This window comes from Ptychodera flava, chromosome 8 (genome assembly GCF_041260155.1).
Source record: "Ptychodera flava strain L36383 chromosome 8, AS_Pfla_20210202, whole genome shotgun sequence".
In the NCBI taxonomy this organism is placed as follows: domain Eukaryota; kingdom Metazoa; phylum Hemichordata; class Enteropneusta; family Ptychoderidae; genus Ptychodera; species Ptychodera flava.
Window position 1 is genome coordinate 37,196,353 of NC_091935.1, and position 23,140 is coordinate 37,219,492.

Below are 23,140 nucleotides of genomic sequence, written 5' to 3' on the forward strand. Positions count from 1 at the left end.
TACCCCATCGCTAAAGCAAGCATTGATCACAATTTTTATTTAATTTGAATAGTTTATTTTTCTTTAAAATTGGGTTCGAAATTTACGACAAGGGGAATACATGATATTTATCGCTGCATATTTTAATACCAAGCTAATCTGAAAAGAGTCGATAGAAAAACGTACTATGCTCCCCGTAAGTTATCTACTGTCACAATCGCATAAGGTAAAAGAAGTTGGTTTATATCTTTATACATAATTCTCATCCAAGTGTTTCTGGCCTCTGAATGAAGGAGCAGGATAATGCGAATGACATTTCCACCAACTTTCACTGTTTTATGTCTTTTATATTTCAGGCTAAGGCCCGTTTGTTATTAATTATTAAGCTTGCGTGAGCGACTGGGTCTAAAATATATCAGGATGTCACTGGCTTTCTTTGTGTTTATATTGTTCTGGCCGGCAGAAATAGAAGATCTCGGACAATACAAGGGAGTAGCGTGTAAGTCACGGGATTTATACGAGTGACAGGTGTCGGGTTCGAACGAACAGCCGCTGCAGTACTGACAAAGGGGTGTCTTGAAATAGACCGACTGTTTAGTGAAAGCTGGAAACGTGTAAAAAAGACAATATAAGGTACATCTGTCGACGAGCAAATATCGAGTGAGTGATTTGCAGAAGATAAAAGTACAAGGAGCGTAGATCGGGGGAGTCGCAGACCGAGACACAGCCGTCGAATCAGGACAACATGGTTGCTCCGTCGATGTCGAGTGCAGAACTGGTTACACGGCGGGTTAGACATGTCGATAAGGTATTGCATATTGAATGTGAAAACTTGGCAACGGCTCTGCGATTTCACTATCACACTTCTCAGAAAAATTCGAAGGAGTGACATGAGTTGCCGTAAACGTTAAAAGATATCTAGGAAGAAAGGTCGCAACAGTTCAGAATCGAGACAGTATGATGGACTTTACGTGAAAAGAAATCCAAACGTATACCTTAGATGAGTTTAAGACACTCGAACGTGGCGAGGCAGGACGTTGACTGGGGCGTTCGCTCAACGATGACTTCGATAATTCTAAAGTTTAAAGAAGACTGAGACAGGAGTATCTTTGTGTCTGGAGAGTGGGAAATCAGCTTTCAACTCAAATAGTTTCGACAGTGATCAGGTTAGTAACTTTCGCTAAATACTTGTACTGTTATCTTTTCATTATACTCAGAACATCCTGTCTGGATTCTCTGGGCTGTTTTGGTGCATCCATATGTGTACGTTCCCTCTGTAGTTCCCTGCTATTTGAATAAAAGTAAAGACGGGTATAAATGATACCATTAATAAACACTTTAGACGGAAAGGGGAGTAAACAGCGACATTCCTAACAGGTTTAGAAAGCAAAAGACATTCCATAGTCTTTATATATATTTGGAACCGATTACACAAAGATAAACTGTTCTCTTCTTAAAAATATTTACGACCTTACATTTAGTTCACATAAATTTAGAAAGGTGAAGTAATTACATGTATAAACACAAATGTCGCTGAATGCCTTTATCTAGCCAATGTCAGAAGTTTGTCCTGTTTTAAGTTTTAAGATTTTTTTAAAATGACATAGAATACCACTAAAAGATGCTTTGGCATAATTAAGGCACAGTAAGAGATCCTTTCATCGCGAACACTTCTGGTCGATTATCCCCGGAAAAACAACAGGTATTGATGCAATATACCTCAAAGTCCCGGTAAAGAAAAGAACAACTGAGGTATGAAGCTTTCCTTAAGGAAATTACAATCTTGAGGGCGCAGGTCAAAACAGAAAAAGGAAATGACAAATATCACTGTCAAATTTCACAATTTTCTCAGATCACTGTCAAATTTCTACTCTTCTCAAACTAACAAATTTTAATCCAAGCAGTGTTAAAGATACTGTGAATTTGTTACAAATGCCCCCAAAATGGAAATGGGATAAGTTATCTGTTTTTAATTACACCGAAAGATTAGCATCAGATGAGCTACAAAAAGATTTTGCAGAATTTTTGAATACTAATATTGGTAATAACAAATCTGACATTAACTCAGCCACTAAGCATTTTAATGACATCTTAGATAAAGCCTGCAGTGGAATTTTCAATAGACAAAAGCAGAGAAAGAAAAATTTAAAGAGAAAGAAATCAAAATGGTTTGACAAAAACTGTGATGCAGCAAAAAGGGACCTAATAGCAACAGCAAAACTATTAAATAAAGCTCCATATGACAGTCAGTTAAAAATTATCTATTACACAGAGAAAAAGAAGTTTAAAAAACTTGTTAAAAATAAGAAATTGCAATTCTGGCAAAACAACTTAGACAAACTAAACAGTCTACATGCCAACAATTCACATGATATGTGGAAATTGATCAAGTACTTAAAAAATAATGATAAAGATAATAATACTGGAGATTGTGTCTCAGCAGCAACATGGATGGAATTTTACAAAAATTCTTGCTCAATTGAAAATGACAGGTATAATGATTTCCAACAGCAAATTATTGATAGTTTAACATCTGAAGAAACTAAGAATCAGGCTAATCAGCAGCTGGATAAGTCAAGAACAACTAATGAAGTGTTATCAGTAATTAGAAATTTAAAAAGTAAAAAAGCAGCAGGGATTGATGGGTTTTGTATAGAGTTGTTAAAACATGGTTCCTCCTTTCTCTGTAAACCCTTAGCTAAATTATTTAATGCAGTTCTAGATACATCCAACTTTCCAGACATCTGGAATACAAGCATTATGACACACTTATTTAAAAAAGGAGATAAATATGACCCAAAAAATTATAGGGGCATTTCTGTCGGAAGTTGTTGAGGAAAAGTTTTTTCTTACATTCTAAATGAAAGGCTAAATAGGTTTTTAGATGACAATCATATTATACATAATAATCAAGCTGGATTTCGCAAAAACCATCGCACAATAGATCACATATTTACCCTGAAGACAATAATACATAAATATATTAACAATAAGCAGAACATCTATGTTTGTTTTGTTGACTTTGCTAAGGCTTTCGACTCGGTATGGAGAGTTGGTCTTTTCCATAAACTTCTCAAAAATAACATTAATGGCAAATTATACAGACTTATAAAACACAAGTACACCAGCACAAAAATACGCATCAAAACAAATAATTTTATCTCGCCCAGCCTGAAAGTTGAAAAAGGAGTAAAACAGGGCTGTGTTCTAAGTCCTAGTCTGTTCAATTTATATGTCAATGACTTGAAAACAAATCTAGACAAAGTAAATACTTAACCACCAGTGTTGAATAATACCCCAGTTAACTCATTATTTTACGCTGATGACCTAGTCTTAATCTCTACTTCAAAAGAAGGTTTGCAAAAGGAGTTAAATACACTACACACATTTTGCTCCAATTGGAAACTTGATGTTAATTTACAGAAAACCCAAGCAATTAATTTTAGTAAATCTCCTTTGGTAGATAAACACTTATTTAACTATGGTAGTACATGCATCAAATCTGTTAAGAGCTATACATACTTAGGACTGACAATTAAATCAAACGGTAGTTTTAGTGACACAATTACAAATTTGGCTGATAAAGCAGCAAAATCTTTGTATAGTTTAAAAAGGGTTTTATTGCACAACAAAAAGATAAAATTTTCCCTACATCTTTTAAATGTTTTCATTAAACCTGTTTTACTGTATGGCTCAGAGATTTGGGGACAAGATTTCATGGATTACAAGAAGTGGGATAAATCAGCAATTGAAAAAACTCACCTCAAATTTTGTAAGAACATTTTACAGTGTAACAGACAAGCTTGTAATGCCGCTGTGAGGGGTGAACTAGGACAATTCCCACTTCTACTTGAGATCAAACTTAATATTGTTAAACACTGGCTTCATATCGTACAACTGCCACATTGTAATCTTGCTAAAGAAGCTTTTCTGGAGCAAATGGTAAACAACACTAACAATAGATCCTGGTTTAACTGTTTAAGTGCTTTAATTAAAGACAATGGAATGGACTTTCTCCTTGATAAAGCTCCATCACTTAAACACCACAAAGTTATAACTGGTTTAATGAAAACAAATTTAACAAACAATTATGAAGTCTTTTGGAAAAAGTTGATCACTGATGAAAATAGTAAACTAAGAATGTATGCCAAAATAAAACGTGATTTTAGATTAGAACCCTACTTAACACAGTTGCAAGGTGAGAAAAGAAAATTGCTCACCAAACTTCGCATTAGCAATCATGATCTAGCAATTGAAAAAGGGAGACACACTGTTCCAAAAACCCCAATTACTGAAAGATACTGCAATCAGTGTAACACCAACAGTATTGAAGATGAAACACACTTTTTATTAGTCTGTCAGAAATACAAAGTCCAAAGAAAGTACTTTTTCAGTAAAATCAATTTCCCAAACGATGATACTGAAAATCAGCTTATTTCTCTTCTAACAAAACAAGAGTTATCTTTTAATGAACAACTGGCAGATTATATTTTTACTTTATATAAACAAAGAAATACCTAGTTATATTTATTATTAGCTACTATTATTATACTGTAATACTTTATCTTTATTGAAGAAAATTTTAACTTATTTTTGTATCACACTTTTATTGCCACAAATGTGATGCAAATCCTATATTTACAAGCAAGCAATAAAAAAATATTATATCAATAATGAGCGCAGGTTAAATCTGAAGAAGAAAATTACAGTGTGAAGAGGGATAGTGTCGTTTTCGACTAGAGTGAACACGGATAACGACGCTCTGCCACTGTGAATGATAATCAACCAACTAATACATTCCATCAAAGACACTATTTAGGGTCTGCGATTCCGTGTACCTTCAAGGTATATCACTCGGCTCAGTCCGGGATTTTATGGATATACTTAGCAAAGGCAGGAAAGTTTTTCAAGACTTGATTTAGAGTTCAGATTGATTACAAAAACAAAAAAGGCTGATATTATTGGAAGTATATAACAGATCATATTGCTGTATAATTTACATTTAATATCCAAACACAAAGGAAAGGGCCTAGGATTTTTGAAATTCAACTCAGTCTATAAAATGATCCCGAATGTACGAACGTGATAAATTTAAACATGTAGGAAACTATAACAGAAAGCGATAATCTAAATTTCGATGTCAAAATTATCTCTGAGTACCTGAGATACAAAACTTGAGAAAATGCCCTGAGCATAACCATGTAACGTCTTTAGTTGCACTTGTATCATTATAGTCAATGAGTTATGCAATTTAAATTCCTACGCCGTTAGAATGAAAAATCTTGCTATTTTAGTTTAGGCTCGTCGCTCATCGCGGGAGCTGAACAGGTTCTAGTCACCCGGGGTTGTTTCAGATGATCTGTAGACAACAGAAAGCATGTGATCAAGTGACCGGGCACATTTCAAATGACTATTTTCCTTGGGAAAGTCTTTACAAATACCCTCTGACGTCACTTTTTCCGAGCCAGTGGGAAAGAGATGTATCTATTTTCTCGTCACATGACTTTTTCTGGCGAATCGCAACACGAATTGAGCATGTGGCGTGCGCGTTCTAATGTTTTCTCTTTTCTCGCCCTTACTGTGCTGTAAGTCCCTTTTTATTTCATATCGTCTCATCTCCCTGGAATTGCTGTCGCTCTGAAATAGATTTCTATGATTGCTCCCCCCCCCCCAATAAAGCATAGTTATACCGTACGATATTTACCATGGAATTCCTTGGATAGAGAAAAGGACTATGCACAAGCTATCATGAAAACCGTCAACACAGGAGATGAAAGGGTGTTTTTTGTTCTGTTTCTAAACCATTTCGCTCAAAACTTACACCCAGTAAATTGAAACCCGGATCCCTGTGACTAGACCGACGATGATCAATGCGACAACAGGTAAATGAACAGGATCACTAGACTTGTTTGACCTGACTTTTTTCATCCTAAAGTTTTTTCCTAACGATGTCATGGGTGTTTTTAACGATTAAATTTTGTGACGAGTTCTTTTACGATACACAATAATGCTGCGGGGGAAAACCCATGCAAAGGTTAGGAGTTTGACACTTATGTACCATTAGTTGGAGCCTGACTTCGTCTCTGCAGAAGACCATACCATATTTGGCAAACATTTCATTCACTCAAAGCACATAGTTTACTAGTACTTCATCGTACTTTCTACCAAATAATAAGGAATGCATCTTGGAATAGATACTAATATGTTTAATTCAGCTTTAATGGCATTGACGAATTGATGTCATGGATAAATTTACACATTTCAATATTGTAAATGAAAACGCTCTATTAGTTCAAATTTCAAAACCTAATGCATACTGGAAAACATCCTATCCGTGTCTCGCGTATCTCGAATCAGTCAGTGGTGGCGCTGTCACAATGCTGCATTGCTGAGCTCTGGCAACCCAACCTATTCAACCTATGAACGGACCATATCCATTCGATGACGTATACAAAGTGTCAAAATAATTAACTCTTACACGTTTATTGATGCTTGATGTTACTCTGTTATATTTAATCACCACACCACTATTTCCATAACTTAAAATACACAAAAGAAATTACCACGACCTATATCAAGAGATATGAACATCTTAAGTAAATCGATGCGTCACACTGTAACGATGTACATTTTTATAATAGTTTTATTAATTTGCTGCTGATAGAGAGATAGATAGATATATGGATCAATTTTGTTGATAGGAATAACCACTAAGTACGAAACTACTAAACAAAATATGGTGTTTCCATCGTCTGTACTTGTTTAGTTCTTGGTTTGTCCAGTAAGCATACGTTGCGAGTGAGCGGTCTCACGACCAGGCTTAGGTCTGTCCCAGACATCCTTATCACACCTGCAGAGAATTCAGAAAATGGGAATAATTGTTATTCCCCTTGTAAAACACCACTGCTCTTGATCACCAAATCAGAACTGTATGTGCCAGCTTTGTCACTGAATATAAAAGGTTCGGCCATACTTTTCAGATGTTTATCGTCACTCTCACTGCGACTACACCTTGGTTATTCATCCTCCGGAACGGTTTATCGGAACATTGTAGACCCTAACTTCGAAACGAAAGTACAATAATACAATACTGTGTCTGTCTGTCTGTCTATCTATCTATCTATCTGTCTGTACAGACTGTCTGTCAAGTCTCACCAATTTGATGACGTCATGACTTTGCACTTACGTAACCAGCCAACCGGTGAAGAAATTAATGAAGTCTTCTTTGCTCATTTGAGAGGCAGGCTTCACTTCCAGTGAAGTTGTCCCGCCTGTCTTCAATGGGAACGTCAGGTCGTCTTTATGATCACCGTTGTTGTTGCCCAGGATACCCCACACCGTATCTTCCTGAGAGTCGTCCATTGTAATTTCTGTCTTGCCCTTGCCGTTGAATTCCAACTTCAATATGCCCTCAAGGTCTACAGAAACGCTACGTTGGTTATGGCCCCACTCGATCTGCAGATCATTGTTCTTAAACGGTAGTTTATCTTGGATTTGTTTATTGTTGAACTTGAGAGAGAGAGAGAGAGAGAGAGAGAGAGAGAGAGAGAGAGAGAGAGAGAGAGAGAGAGAGAGAGAGAGAGGAGAGAGAGAGAGAGAGAGAGAGAGAGGGAGAGAGAGAGAGAGAGAGAGAGAGAGAGAGAGAGAGAGAGAGAGAGAGAGAGAGAGAGATTGTCAAAATCTCCAATTTCCAGGCCGAGGACATTCTCCCTAGTGGAAAAGTCTGGCCACCATACCATAATTCTAGCTGAAGAATACTTTACCATTACAATGTAGTATATGCTCATATTTTATATTTATTTTAAGAGTTATGGCACAAAAAGGAATACTTATATTTCTTCCTTATTGGCTAATGGCCATAAAAACGAAACAAGTGAAATTTTCAGCTGTATTCCGGCCTTTGTATTTATAGTATTAGTACACACACACACACGCGCACACACCCACACACACACCCACACACACACACACACACACACACACACACACACACACACACATATATATATATATATATATATATATATATATATATATATATATATATATATGTATAAATAATAACACAAAATTACTTCAAGTACAAAGTAATGATATCTGTTACTTAAGTTTCATGCATCCTGCAATTCTGTCTGATGATTGCAGGATGCATGAAACTTAAGTAACACATATCTTTACTTTGTACTTGAAGTAATTTTGTGTTATTATTTATAACGCTCTGCTTTAGCATCGAACACTGTAATTTCCCACGAGGACATCTGATAGAAATTGTTCATTGCCCTCAGCGAGCTCAATTTACAAGAAGACAAGCCTGTATAGAGTTGCCAGGGCAAGATGTTCATGTGACAGATAATACATATACTTTAAACTTTTAATTTATTCAAATTATAGTGAATTGACTTCAGAGAATGAAATTATACAGAGAATTATTTTAATTTCCCGAAATGTTTTTGTACATCGAAACTGCTTTTTGACGGGAGGGAAAGTTATGCAAATCGTGTAATCCCCCTCCTCTGTGCTGTTTGAAAATACATCGATGGCCCAGTGCAAGGGGAGCGTATCCCCTATGTTAAAGCATTGGAGGTACGCCCGCCTTGCATTAGGCCATCGACATGACCCCCCCCCCTTTGCAGTTTTCAAATATAAGATGACCCCCCCCCCTGGATTTTGTCGACCCACCCGGCCTTAGCAATTGATTGCTCCATAAATTTTAGAATTCCCACCTCAGTGAAATATGGATACGCATAAGGTGTTTTGAACAAAATGTATGTTCTGAAACTTCAGGCTCGTAAAAATTGTAGCAGTCTCCTAAAATATACGACATTTCTAATCAAGTGATAAACGTTGTAGACTCGTCATTATGGATTTGCATCTGAAAACAAAACTCGATATAAAGCCATATCATACCAGCACATCAACCAACATGTATGCGCTTTGAACAATTGCTTTTCGCGCGCTGACACGCTGTCACGCGGAAACGACGCGCGATGAGCCGCACAAACACTTACTTCGACCACTTGTCCCGCCTGTGCGAGGTTCCTTCTCAGAACGATGTAGTCTTTACCATACCGGATCTCGATAGCGGACGTGTAAGCTGCCAACTGGCTATTATCGTCGTTGGCCATGACATGGAGGGCGTGGACATGGAAGCGAGGGTGTAATTTGTTTGTTTTATCCTTCACCAGCACGTACGTGCAAAGGCCTTGAAATCTGAACTTGTAGCCGTCAAACGTTGTGAAGTGTGTACCAATACCCTTCTCGCCACCGTCTGTATACAAAAACCCAAGAATTCGTCCTGCTCATTTGCTCTTTTCTCATTATCTCAAAGTAAATAAAGTATCGAATATTATTACTCAGATTTTAAGTAACTAAAGTCTTGTACAGTTGCGCAGATGCCCTTACGCTGCATTCAGAAACACCTGGGGGGGGGGGGGGTCCGCAAGAAGTAACAGAGTCAAAACACGTTTAAATGCCCCCATTCTGACTGGCTATAATTTTGAAACCCTCTAAAAATAAAACTGGCCTGATTTTGAAATGAACAGACCTTTTCGGTCCGTGTGTGTTTGTGTGTGGGTGTGTGTTTCCCTTCCAGGGAAGACGGGCGCTGTTTGACGTATTTTCTCTCGAAGGAAAACTGAATCTTGTAAAATGGAAAAACAGCGATCACATAAAAAAATGTTTGGAAAAAAGATGACGTCCCTCATCAGTGAGGAAAACAGAATGATTATAATTAACATAATTGTATAAAAGAGATATGAGCTGTACCCGTTGCCAAATTTTTCAGTATGTTTTGTTATGAGTATCTATAGTTACTGCAGTTTGTTGTTCTACTCCTCCGGGCCGCAGCATGCTAAAATAACAAATATTCTGTTTGGCAAAATACTCTGCATATGTATAAAGACCTTAATCAGTGTTGTTGATGGCGAAAGATTTCTAGTCCGGACTTGAATTCAATTTTAAACAATAATAATGCTGACTGTACACATATGGATGCGTTGATAAGTTAAAAACTGGATTTTTCATCATGCTTCAGAGAGTAGAACAAGAAACTGCAGTAGATACACAAAACAATACCACCAAAAATTAGCCCAAACTATAAACTATAAATGGACAACCAAACTGTCTCAGTCAGAGTACCCAACTACCTTCAAATGCCCCCAACATAGGTTTGATATTTTCAAATCCCTGCGTCAGTTCCCCCTTTAGAGGTGTTTGTCAATGCAGCCTTAATTGCATTTACTGAAGTAAATTCTATTTCGTTATTTCCCAATAGACTGCAAGTACCTGCACTTTAACAATTTATACTGCGAACAGTCTAGCCAATTTCTGCCGCTGGCTCCGCTGTGTTCACCAAATGGTAAAACCAGGAGTAGATCGGGACAGAGAGCCAGACGAAGTCCGCGTCCACTGTTGCACGAGGGACTATAGACAGCTACGCCAAGAAAACTGCAAACAGTCAACGTACTGTAAATTAAGGTGTCCTTGGCGCGCTTATCGTATTCGAGATCATGATTAATTAATTGTATGGGCTATTTCGTAACTTTGAAAAGCTATAAAAAGCGATGATTTAGTAAATTTGAATGGCGTATATTACTTAATTTATACTTACGATGTATTTGAGCATTATCTGAGAAAAAAAAGACATAAGTTATCTTCATTAAATTAAATGGATTAACAAAATGAAACAAAAAATCCAAATCCATATATGTATGCGACGTTGTTCTTAAGATATGGCAATTAGAGTAGTTGTTAAGTAGATGTGTGTATCCGATAATAGCCAAAACATCATCATATCAAATCAGTTCTTCGTGTGCCAAGTTAAAATTTGACTTAATATGCATTGATTAAAACCAAAAGGCATAAAATAATATAAACATTATATAACAGTAATCTATCATTGCACGATGCCATACTTTAAGGCAGAACGAAATTCCAGAAGTTTATTTTTCTCCATAGACTTAACAAGGGATGGCGGCCATTTTGAATTTTAAATATCGGTAAATCTTGGGTTATTTGTTTCTCTAGTACCAAAATTTGCACGGTGACCGGTGACCGGTTTTTATTCTTGATTTTGAAAGAGATTGGTTGAGAGATTCCTTAAGGTAAGTTTGAGCACAAGTTTAAGTCTTTCACTTTCGAGGCGCATACTACCTGAATACATCACTGCAAATGATATCATCGCCAGAATTCGAGTTTTGTTGATCTACGTCCATTTGCATACCGGCTTCGATGTAACTGAGCTGTTGAGGACATTCCATTCAAAGCAATCAAATTGATTAAAATGCATTTGAAATAACTAATCATCTAAATCTTTTTCAAAATTAAAAAATGAAACTTACTGCGGTCGCCCTGGTGAGCGGTACTCACTATTGAAGTGGGGAAAACAAAGTGAAGTATATGGTTAATAAATCATTTCTGAAAGTTTGTGATTGAACAGAATTACATAGGAACAACTAATCGAGACAAATGTTATACGTTATCGACTCGTGTTTCATAATACCACTATCTCTTCGTCACGCTTGCGGCAAATGTAGGCCTTGCTCTGATAAGTGGCGAGAGAGAGACGGGGGACCGAGATAGGGACAGACAGACAGACAGACAGACAGACAGACAGACAGACAGACAGACAGACAGACAGAGAAAAAGAAAAAAAGAAGAAGGGGAGAGAGAGATGACTTACCAGCCTTGTGCTTGCAGCATGTGTAAGATGATCCACAAAGGTCGTGGTCGTAAATTGATTGAAGGCCATCTTCGCATGGACCAGCGGAACAGTATCCCCCGTGATATTCTTCACTGCAACCAGCTAGAATGAAAAACGTGCGTGTTTATTTCTATCCTAATACTAACATTCTCGGAAGGCCTGTAAAGAATGCCGATCCCTGCAATGCAAGATAATCTAACGCCTTTCATTGATAAAAGTTACTTGTAGCTGTGGTTGCCTCATTTTATTATTTGTTAAAAAGAGCAAACGATATTCAAATACCCATCTCACTTATCTGTTTCGTTTTTATTGCTGTTGGCACGATGCAAATGTTGTTCCTGTAAGTATGAAACTTACCGATATTTGGCCGTCAGCAACGAGGTACTTTTCCATTTTCGCAATGACAGAAGGGTAAAAATTTCATTTTCTTAATAGGCTTCAAATGATGCCTGAGGAGCAACAGACCAGCTAGATATTGCCTATATTAGGGCCCAGAATGATAACTGTCCCAAAGGGCACTCTACCTCAAGACGTCTACTTACTGTTAAGTGGCGTACAGCATACACATCGGTCCCTGCACAAATATTGGCCGTCGGTAGCCTCGGTTTCAGTGGGCGGACAGTCAGATCTGCACGTTCCCGAAACACCGGGGTTATTCAAGCACTCTTGTGCTTCTGAATGTAGTAGAGGAAAAATGGAAAAGTTGTCAGACATATACAACTGTGCACAGTTGCTGTCACACCGAGACAATGTACTTGACCAAGGCGGCGTGAGCATTAAGATGAAAAGAAAGCATCATGCTCGGGGTGGAGGGGGGGAGGAGATGTGAGCTATTGTCATCAAAAACGGAGGGAATTGAAAATGTACCCTATGCTTTTACCAAGCATTTAAATTACATTAAACAATATGAAGTAAAATTTCTACATAATATTTTCTTATATTGCACCGTCAAGGTTATGGTGACCTAGATGTGTTCGGTATTCCATGTTGTTCGTTTTTGAAACGGTGGTGTTGTGCTGGGTCATGCTTTTTAAACCGATATCGTTCCATGAAATTAAGGCTAAATTTTTTTGATTTCGCCTCCCAGCTCTGGTCATAATCAGAGGTTGAAAGTTGCATGATTGAGGTACTGTGATTTTGATGAGATGGGACGATCTACTGTTTTGCCATGAAGTGTGATTATTGACAAACCTCCAGGCGTATATCATTTTGGATACCGCCAAGCGCATTCCCGCCAAAACTTCACGTCTGTCGCCTGTCTTACTCACCTTCACCAACTGAACATGTGTCACGTTTCTCTCTGTAGTAGCTGGCACCCTGAAAACGAAAACACGCCAAATGTATTCAGAACCATCACAATGAAAGGCCTATATGACTAAAAGATATATTTTTGATGAATGGCTGGATTTAAATAATGCACATTTGATCATTATATTATCGGTATACCTGTGGAATGTGATACATTGAGGACGATGGGCACATTTTGACAAGAGTGTTGGTTTGAATTCTTTCGGTTTCAATTATACATGCCTATCATATATGTCATTGAGCATAGTACGAAATCAAACAGACCGGCTTAAAGGGACATCCATTGGCATTTTCTCGAGTTAATTGAAGTTCCCAGAAAATTTAGTTGAAGACGGTGTATCGAAAATATCATGGCCGAAGACTTCTCATACGACAAAAACCTATTGTTTCTACTCTTACACTGAGACTATCATCGCGGTGATAAGACTTGCGTATCAACAATGTTAGTAGAGTTGTACATTGCGAGGTTACGCCAAAAAAATAAATAAATTGTGCTGTTCCGACAACATGGTTTTCAAAAATAGGGTAGGTAGGTCGGTAGGAATTTTTTTCCAAAAGTATTTTAATTTTAAATATGCATTTTTCAGGGGTTCAAGGCGGTCAAACACTGGCCACAACATTTCCAGAAAAACGTATTATACATATAAAAGGAATAAAAACATATAAGACGTCCTCTTTCAAGCAAAAATCAAATGCCAAGTAACGAACGCGTGATTTTACGGGTTTTTCCTTTCTTTTTTTACTTCCGTATTTACCTATCTCTAAAAAGTTTAGGGTCGGCAGGTAAAAAATAGGGTAGTTCAGGTTATCGGAACAGCACAATTTTTGTTGTTCGGCCTTACGCTGCCTAAGTGAGTTTGTGCTCAGATAACTCCACAAAGAGACATATATGCAAATATGTATGCGAATAATCGGTATGAAACATACACGGGCAGCGATTTCTGTGGTTTCATCTCATTCTACCACAGTTACTTTTCCGATCACGCGATTCTGCAATCCTGGGAACATTTCTTACTCATGTGATTGAAGTACCGTTGCAGACATTGTTGCACCTGACATTGGACACTTGTCACTCAAAATAGACATTCTTACTCGGAATTAGACTAAAACGGATGATTTGTGATGTCACCACCGTCTCTATGGCAACGAGTCAACAGAACCAGCTGTTACTTCAGGATGCATTTGGCATTAACGTCCGTAAACAAAATTAGCATGAAGAGTAGCATTAAGATAATAATTTTGAACGGGCAATGGCAGATATACACACGTATTTTAGTGTCGTTGTCTGAAAAGATGAATGCAATAGATTGCACTTCAGAGACTGTAAGGTTTATCCATAGGTTTTTGGGAGTGACTATGGTTTATCTCGGTTGGCCTTTCACGATTTTGCGTTCTTGGCGATTTTATAACGCTCTTGGTAGTGATTCGATTTGATTAGGGAAAAAACCGTCATAAATATTCATAGAAACAAAGTTTTTCGTCTTTTTAATCAGTTCAATGCAAATTTCCTATCACAACAAACAAACAAATAAACCTTTATTGAAATATCACAACGAACCAGAGTGAGCATTAGAAGTTTTTCAAAATTATCTGTGAAAAAAATCTATTCCTATTGGTAAACAAGACATCGTCTATGACAAAGTCCCAGCTTGGAAGTACTAGTCTATAGCCAAGCAAAAATACGGACGGGGAAAATTTCGGTAAAATATTGGCCGCCAAGTGGCCTATATATGTGAATGTACGCAGGATTTCAGCCGTCGATATTGACAAACAAATTTACAATGTAATGTATGTGTACGCTTTAGCATATTGTCCTAGTGCTAAGTTTGAACAAAATCAGGCGAGCCGTGTCTGTATAATCGCTCCAGACATGAACAATTTTGTAACAAAAGAGTAGCCAGGTAGCTGTATTAGATCAAATCGCGAAACAGAACGGCGTGTACCTTTTTATGCCATATAGCACATTGTCCCTACGTTAAGTTTGAACAAAATAGGTTGACCACGGTCCCTTCACAAAACAAAATGAGTTCAGGTCTGTCTTTGTGATAGCTGGGACATCGAAAATTTTGTAAAAAGTGACCTTAAAGTGGTCATATTGGATTAAATAGCGAAACTGGTGAAACTGGCCGAATCAATTTGCGCAACAACCGACGTGTATATGTGTATGCCATCGTCCATTTGCCATGTAGCAAGTCTGAATGAAATCACGAGCCGAGGCATGTCTCAGAAATGGCTTTGCACATGAACAATTCTGTAACGAAATAGCTGCCAAGTGGCCATATTTTGATCACACCAACTTGGGACATGGATGCCATTGTGCGTTGTGCTTGCGCCAAGTTTGAATGAAATCCGTTGTCTGTGTACCAGTTTAGGACATGAAAAGTTTTTGTATCGAAATGGCCTTCGGGACGACTACGTCCGGGGGTACTGAAGCAAGAGGGTCAAAGTGAACTACAACGTAATCCAATCATCTGGTGGAGACAATACAAGTGAAATGAACATTTTTGCCAATCAGCTTCCAGACTGATATGAACTTTCGTTTTTTAATCTTTCAGACACGCATGTACTCGAACATCAACGATTTCTGGCGGCATAATGTAGATGTGCTTCGACTGAAGTTTCAGCGTTTACAGAAGAGAGTAAAGCCGATAATGGTTTGACCTGTGGTTAACACAGGAAAAAGTGCCTACGTGGGTCGTTGGGAATTTCTTACCTTGACTAATGTTGAGTGGATAACGACTAGAGCCGCTACGACGAACAAGAGCTTCATGTTTGTACCTGGAAACAAGAATTAAGAGTGCACGCGAATGCACAACAAATTCGATTTTCTACCCTTTACCTTTTAAAAATAATCACCAGGTCACATTCTAAACATGATTTCCTAAAACATGTGTACACTCTACCTAAAAAATCTATTCAACTTACAAATTGATTTACAAGTTAAGAGAGAATTTTAATTCCCATATAGTGTAATCAATTGTCATAATTCATGAGCAGATTTGATATTTTTAAAATATTAAATTGAATCGAGTAGTATATTGCAAATGTGTATCGAAGTTGTTAAATTCTCAGCTTTGTCTTTAAAGACACCAACTTTTCCAAGAACATTGAGATGCGCCTAAGTCATTAAGTCGATTCTAGCCAAATGAATTATTAAGTCTAATTCAAAAAGGTTTGCAAGTGTCAGTTTTAACGGTAACCGAATTCACAATTTTAGTCAGCAGGGACAGTAATCTGGATAAGAACTATGAACATTGTATTTTGTATCCTAGATATAACTCTGTAAGTAGAGAAATAGAAACCATTTTGAGGTCCTTTTTTGACAATCTTACCTGCGTCCAAAGACTGTGTCTTCTCCTTGCTGCGTTTTTCGACTAAATTTTTAGTCATATATCAGATTCGACGTGTCGTCATCTGGTTGGACCAGCCTATCAAACTAGCTATGAAGGGTCAGCGATGATTGACGTAAAACCCATTGGTACGTGCCGCATCTGGTTTTGGTTGTTATGTTTCATAAGAACCGGTCAACATGGCAACACAATCCGTTTAGGGTAATTTTTAATTTTCCCCCCTTTGCACAAAGGTATCTATGTGCGGTGGGGGAAACATCCTGTCCGACAACTATCGGACAGGGATTACGACAAAATCGGTTGTTGGCAACCGACAGTGCTGTAGGCATGCGCAAATGCAAAATGATCTTGGTCGTGTTTAAGAGCGTCTTCTGTAACTAACGGTGACAGTTCATTGGAGATGCAAATGTGTTTTAAAAGTTTCGTACAATCTCCCACCTGGTACGATTATATTTTTATCTAGATATGTGTTTCTGAATGGTGGTACAAAATGTTTGTCTACAAATGTTTTTCTTTTTGATGGAGAGAAAAAGGCTTCCCTTCATTGCATTCGACTTCGCTTGGAAATAAACTTTAAGTTGATACCATTAAATCAATAAATGTATCCATTATTACCACAGACAGTCGGGAAAGGAAATTATCCTTTATTTCATATAAATTAACATACTTCTGTTTCATTCACTAAAGTGATTACGTAAATGTAGTAGATTGAACAGATCCATATCGGTATCGTAGTCATTTTTAGCCAAGAATCTGATTCAAGAGCCGATTAAAAGGAGGGTTAAAATTTCAGATTTTTGAAGTCCAAAATTTAGATGTTTATACCTGGATCATCCGAACCCATCCCCCCTCCCGGCGATGGCATAAGATCCCGAGCCCTTTTCGACATGTGACACCAGTGGTCTGTCACTTTGTCGGTAAACATATCGTCACAATGTCGCCATTGTTGTAAGTAAAATGTTGATGATGTTTGCTTGCTCGCTCATCGTTTGCCCATTTTTGCTGCGTACATTAGTCTGTCAGACGTCACCAGATTTTGCGGTGACAGCTTGCCATAACGATTGTGTGCTGTCTGTCCCACTGTGGGCTTTCTAATATAAGGTCGGCGTTGAATTTTCCTTCGTGTATATGTCTGACTGCTTTCTGCCGGAAAGCTCCATCGTTCAAGTTTTGCAAGATACAAAATTGAATAAACGATATACTAAAATTTATAAAATACTTAGTGGAAAACACATTTAATAAACTAAGTATTTTCTAAGATTTTTTTCTTCAGTATTATTTATTTCCGCAAACCCTCTTGTATAATTATTTTGGTACGTAGCAAAACATCAGTACAAAAGTGTCATTGACATTACCTCTACCAGCGGTCCTCTGAATATATTGATGTCGTTATCGTCCACTGAAGACTTTCTAAGAAGTTAAACATTAATATTCTGAAAAACTGACCGTGTATTCATAAAATTGATCTTAAACTTGTTTTTATGTTATTCTTTGTTTCACGTCGTTTATGACGTTTATAATCGTCGTTTGAATGGCTCTGCAGCTCGTCTACATACATATACATACATACATACATACATACATACATACATACATACATACATACATACATACATATTATTACATATATATATATATATATATATATATATATATATATATATATATATATATATTATATATATAAACACACGATGATTATAATAATCATTGTGATATCACATTATCATTTTATCCAAGCTTTCGGTCAGTGCATCAGTTGTGAAACTGAGTCGAGGTCGATATATTTTGCTCTGCATATTTTATTGACCTTCAAAAGCAACATTCGCCACAATGGAAAGCATTCAGGGCACGATTAAAACCACAAACACGTATCTATAGACACGACTTTATTCATCTTGAGAACTCAAAAGATATTTTTGTAAGAAGGGGCTATCGCCTTTACCCCGATGCTTTTGTCGAGGGCAGACATTGGAACAATCGGCCACAGATACTTTTTTGTACATGCACAAATCGTCCCTGATCAATATTATGGCTCAATAGCCACAACCTGTTGCCACTGCAAACCCTTAAGCCGAATGTTGTATTGCTGTATGGTTCTTTGTTCATCGAAAAATAAGCACTTTTTGGTGCCAGGTGGTTTGATATTTACTGGGAGATTAGCATATTTGATGATTTGAATAGTGGCTGCTCTACGCACATCCTACCACTAATGTCCACAACTCGCGCTGTTCATTTTGTCTCTTCTTGTCAAATCAATTGCGTCATCCTTTGTGCAAGTGAGGCCATTTGTTGAGGGACTGCCAGAATTATGTCATGCACTATAAATATTTTCACGCTGGCGGAAATCGCAGCCAGTATTATGGGATCGACGCTTTAATATACCAATTTCACCCTAATCCGACAACACGAGTGCTCATTAAATATTATTCATACAAGAAGTCAAAATCTGATTGCATTTATGACAGAAAATGTGTAACAGTGACTGGGATAGTCTATTTTACGTTACGATTTCCTCATTTACGCTGCAAATTACTCTTACTCTGTCTATCTGTTTCTGTCTCTGTCGGTCAGTGTGTCTCAGTCTTAGTCTCTGTCTCTGTGTGTCTTTCTGAGTCTCTGCCACCCCCTCTCCTCCCTCCCTCCCTCCCTTCCCCCCCCCCCTCTCTCTCTCTCTCTCTCCTCTCTCTCTCTCTCTCTCTCTCTCTCTCTCTCTCTCTCTCTCTCTCTCTCTCTCTCTCTCTCTCTCACGCACTGTTTGAACACATCGACAACGTGACACAGCACCATATGTAAGTTTCTATGTATGGGTATGGCACGCTTTAAAGAAGTGATGTCATATGTTTTGACATATCCTGGCCATTACACGGCAAGTGCGCCATAATGGAAGCGATAATTTACGAATACAGTGTATTTCATATAGCCCCGGTACCACCGTGAAGGAAAAAACCCTACCTTGAGTAATAGCAGTTGAAAAGGTTTAAAGAGAGAAGGCGTCGTTTCTTCATGTACATTTTGTGATATGGAGAGAGAGAGAGAGAGAGAGAGAGAGAGAGAGAGAGAGAGAGAGAGAGAGAGAGAGAGAGAGAGAGAGAGAGAGAGAGAGAGAGAGAGAATTTCACATCCTTTCATTTCTACCAGTATTCAAAACTTACAGCAGCACACCAGTTACAAATAGGTAAGACGTCAACTTGAAAACGAAAGTCCTCATTTTGTTAAAATGTATACAAAGCGGAGAGATTTAAATTTTAGCATTTGACATCCCTCATCTTTGCTATTGTATCGTAAAAGAAAGTACTCTATTGTTTATGATGAAATGTGAATACTGCATTACTGTATATCCCAAAGAAGCATCGTCGAAGTTTTATATTTGTGCCATCTAGCGAGACTTGATACCGCTGCGAAGTTTCTCGCGTAAAACTAACTGATAAATGTTCTGGTTCTCGTAGCCATGCGTATAGGTCAGTCAATCATATAAAAGGACAGACTGGGCTAACCAAAAACAACGTTGTGTGGTAATTGGTATACGCGTGTATTTGAAAACGAAAGATTGAAATTTACTATACATTGTCAATTACAGAACTCAGAACGTACATCAGCAGGGCCTTGTTAAAAACTTCAGAAAGGAGCTATTATACACAATAGTGCATAGCGAAGTTTCGACATTAAATTGCGATTTCAAAAATGTAGAGCTCTAACTTGTCAATACACTTCCTTGTACATATGGCTCTGATATCAATAAATCCGATGAGCTAGCCTGTACCACAGTGCTGACGCACGGTTTCCGGAATTCTGTCATGATTGGCCTAACCGTAGAATTGGTGATAAAATCGGAACACATGCAGGTGTGAACTTTACCTCGTTAATATTTCCTGTGCCGTTATGTTTGTCAGAAAAGGGAGAGAATTAATGAGAATAAAACAGCCCTGAATAACACATCTATTCGATGTAATTAGTCTCATCTGTTCCAAAATGATAAATTAAAACAATTTATTTCCGCAAACATTTATTAAAAATGGCGCGCACATACACAGACACACACATACACAGTCTCACAAACAAACTTCTGGATGAAGATGCACTTAATTCAATCGAAATGTGTGTTTTGGAATTGCAATGGTAGTTTTTAGTTTTATATTGGAAAATCAACCATTTTATTTCAAGTCGGTATTTGAACATGTGCTGAAAGTGTAACTGTCATACCTTCGGTCCTGCGTACAAACAAAACTTTGTAAGGGGAGAACACGACCAGATACTCAAAATGGGCCAATGGCCGCTCAAATACATGTATACGGACATAAAGCGGGAGAGACAGCGTAGTTGTATAAGTTGTTCATTGTCGATTTTAAAGAAAATTGAACGTCATTTGTCTGAATGTGAAAGTTACTCCCTAAAATTGAATGGCGACTTAAATCCAGTTGACGTTGTGGTATCGGAAAGTGTCTTGTGGGAGTATGGTACACGTCACAAACTTTATTGTCACCGTCGCTTCCTGCGAGAGGATTAAAATGCTGCTATGCTAATTATCACTCATGTTCTATGTGGTATAACACTTAAACGAATTGGTTAATGATAACATCCCTTGGTTAATGCTATAGCAAATAGACTGGCCCCCACTCGTCTGGCAATTCTCGACAGCTGAGTTACTGTGGGCCAAGGCGTTCGCCCTGCGATCTATGCAGCAGCCTACCAATAGCGCAACGGTATGCTGATGTTTAGTCTTTCAATTTATTATATGTTTTGATACTTATATACCCACAGACTTGGAGCAAGTTAATGTAGCCATCAAAAAACTTGATAATTACAGGGTTGTTGCCAGCATAACGCCATGAGTGAGACTGCTAAGACACGTTACACCATTGGTTAGAGTCTCACAAGTTGCCGTCTCCTCTCAAGCGAAGACCAATGAAAATATGTTTACTTTACTGCTCGGATTTCATCTCACTGGTGAGCCCAATGTAAAAACGGGGAGTGTTTATCTATTAATTTATTCAATCTCCTCAGAAACTTGGCCATTCATCAGACCATTTTTCTCAGAAAAGTGGATCTACCCGCCCAGTCGATGAAAGGAATTTTCTCTTTCCAGTATCAGACAGATTTCATAGACCACGGACACGCAAGACACTTCTGCCTGTGTTTTAGGCTGCAAATTTAAATTGATTAAGCATTTCTATCATAATATTCACGCGTTTGCGCTTTTCGAGTAAAAATTCCTCCACCTTTAGAGCTACACAGTCTGAAGTTTCTCTGATTTGTCTTTCTCAGAGAATGGCAGCGAAATTTGCTCTGATGACAGTATGTGTGGATGATGCGTTTGCTAGGCTGTACTCAGTCCTCGTGCCTTCTTTGCCTAAAATACTGACGTAGCCACTGCGGCAAGTGTCGTAGAATACATATACTTTCTCCACAAGCAGAAAGGCTCGAGGGCACTAGGGGACTCGCTTGTGCCCAGTGAAACGTTCAGTTGGAGCTGCCACTGACCGGCAAATGCAACAACGGCTCACACGGCTGTCGTCGAAAGTATGTGAGTTTGCGTGGGTGGGCTCTTCTCGTATCTGAGCTGTGTGCAGTAGCCAAAGGAGCACCATCCAATTGGGTCATTGACCCGATTTGATGACCCAACTTTATAAGGGCTGACAAAATGATTCAACGTCTTGACCCTCTGTCGTGGGCTGTCCTAAGCGAATGCGCAGTGGGATCGCCTAGGCACAATTCCTGTACCACAGAGCAGCTGTCGAGGGTTGGGGGATATCGAATATTTGGACTGGATGAATTGGCCTATTAGGGAGCGTTCGGTTATTACGGCCGGGGGTGGGCCGGCAATTCTTCCTGCGCATCGGTCAAAATAAGTGAACCCCCCTACCCATTGCACAAAAAATTGATGACCCCCTTTTAAGATGACAAAAATTTCATGACCCCCCTCCCCCACATTGCTTGAGTAAAGCTGCATACACAAACACCTCGGGGAGGGGGGCACGATAGAATCCTAAAAAAAAGATTCTCAGATTTTTTCAAATGACCCTCCTTACAAACTCACAAGGTGTTAATGTTCAAATTTCCCCTTCTGACTTGGTATAATTTTGAAATTACCCCTCAAAGGGATTGGACAGAAATTACAGGTGGATCGCAATATTTTTGCACAAGCATGTGTGTACAAAATTTTGATATTTGGATTAAATTGATAATCAGCTATTGACAATGTTCACTATACATAAGATGAAGATAAAATGGGCATTGGCGACATCTGTACACCTACAGAGCTAACGACGAGAGTAATCGTGAAATATTAAGCATAAAGCCATCGATAGCCGTTTTTACCATTTTGGCTTTAATTTCGCAAATCTTGCGAGGAAATTCACAGCGATTGGCTCGTCTAATGTTTGGTGCTCGAGAAGTACCATTTGTGGCACTCGGGCCCACCACTCTCGCCTATAGTACTGTGTATGAGCCAAGCAGGATGGTAATTACGGTGAGTCTTTGACGATCAGCAACTCATGAAAGGAGCTCATTGAAAGTGTTGGTTATATAAAAATAAGTTGGATTCCCTAAATTTAACGACGCGTACAATACAAGTACAGATATCTTCCAAAATCTTGGACTATCCTGATTATACAAAGAACAACTTCCAAATACATCTCCCATGACATCTCTCAACTTTAAAATTGCTTTATTTCGTCATGTATTTGGAATGTTAAGGACGTTTTCAGGTAAGGAAGCAGTTTTCGGAGCCCTGATTTACTAGTAACCCTTGTCTCGCCGTGACTGAATATCGAATCATTGACTAGTCGACGATTCGTCCTCA

General features: G+C 38.2%; 1 protein-coding gene and 1 long non-coding RNA gene across 2 annotated transcripts in view; one reads left to right on the forward strand and one right to left on the reverse strand.

Moving 5' to 3' along the window:
• The window catches only part of LOC139139231 (uncharacterized), a 63,396-nt gene extending 47,075 nt beyond the window's left edge, over positions 1-16,321 (forward strand). Inside the window, exons 4-5 of the long non-coding RNA XR_011553757.1 lie at positions 788-1,145; positions 15,544-16,321. This is a non-coding gene — a long non-coding RNA (uncharacterized lncRNA). The remainder of the gene's footprint in view (positions 1-787; positions 1,146-15,543) is intronic.
• LOC139139229 (zonadhesin-like) lies at positions 6,181-16,460 on the reverse strand. Its single transcript, XM_070708069.1, has 10 exons — positions 16,321-16,460; positions 15,702-15,766; positions 12,949-12,997; positions 12,223-12,354; positions 11,660-11,782; positions 11,319-11,345; positions 10,589-10,606; positions 8,988-9,247; positions 7,166-7,488; positions 6,181-6,829 (listed from the first exon to the last, which is right to left on the reverse strand). Exons 1-10 carry the CDS (start codon positions 16,376-16,378, stop codon positions 6,742-6,744), a joined length of 1,143 nt encoding a protein of 380 aa, XP_070564170.1. The 5' UTR covers positions 16,379-16,460; the 3' UTR covers positions 6,181-6,741.
• Between the last annotated feature and the right edge of the window lie 6,680 nt (positions 16,461-23,140).

Excerpts from the sequence above, each read along its gene's own strand:
- LOC139139229 (XM_070708069.1), bottom strand. The coding sequence starts at position 16,378 with ATGACTAAAAATTTAGTCGAAAAACGCAGCAAGGAGAAGACACAGTCT. Across the intron at positions 12,998-15,701 it reads TCCACTCAACATTAGTCAAG|GGTGCCAGCTACTACAGAGA; the intron begins GTAAGAAATTCC and ends TTTCGTTTTCAG. Across the intron at positions 6,830-7,165 it reads TTCACCGGTTGGCTGGTTAC|GTGTGATAAGGATGTCTGGG; the intron begins GTAAGTGCAAAG and ends AATTCTCTGCAG.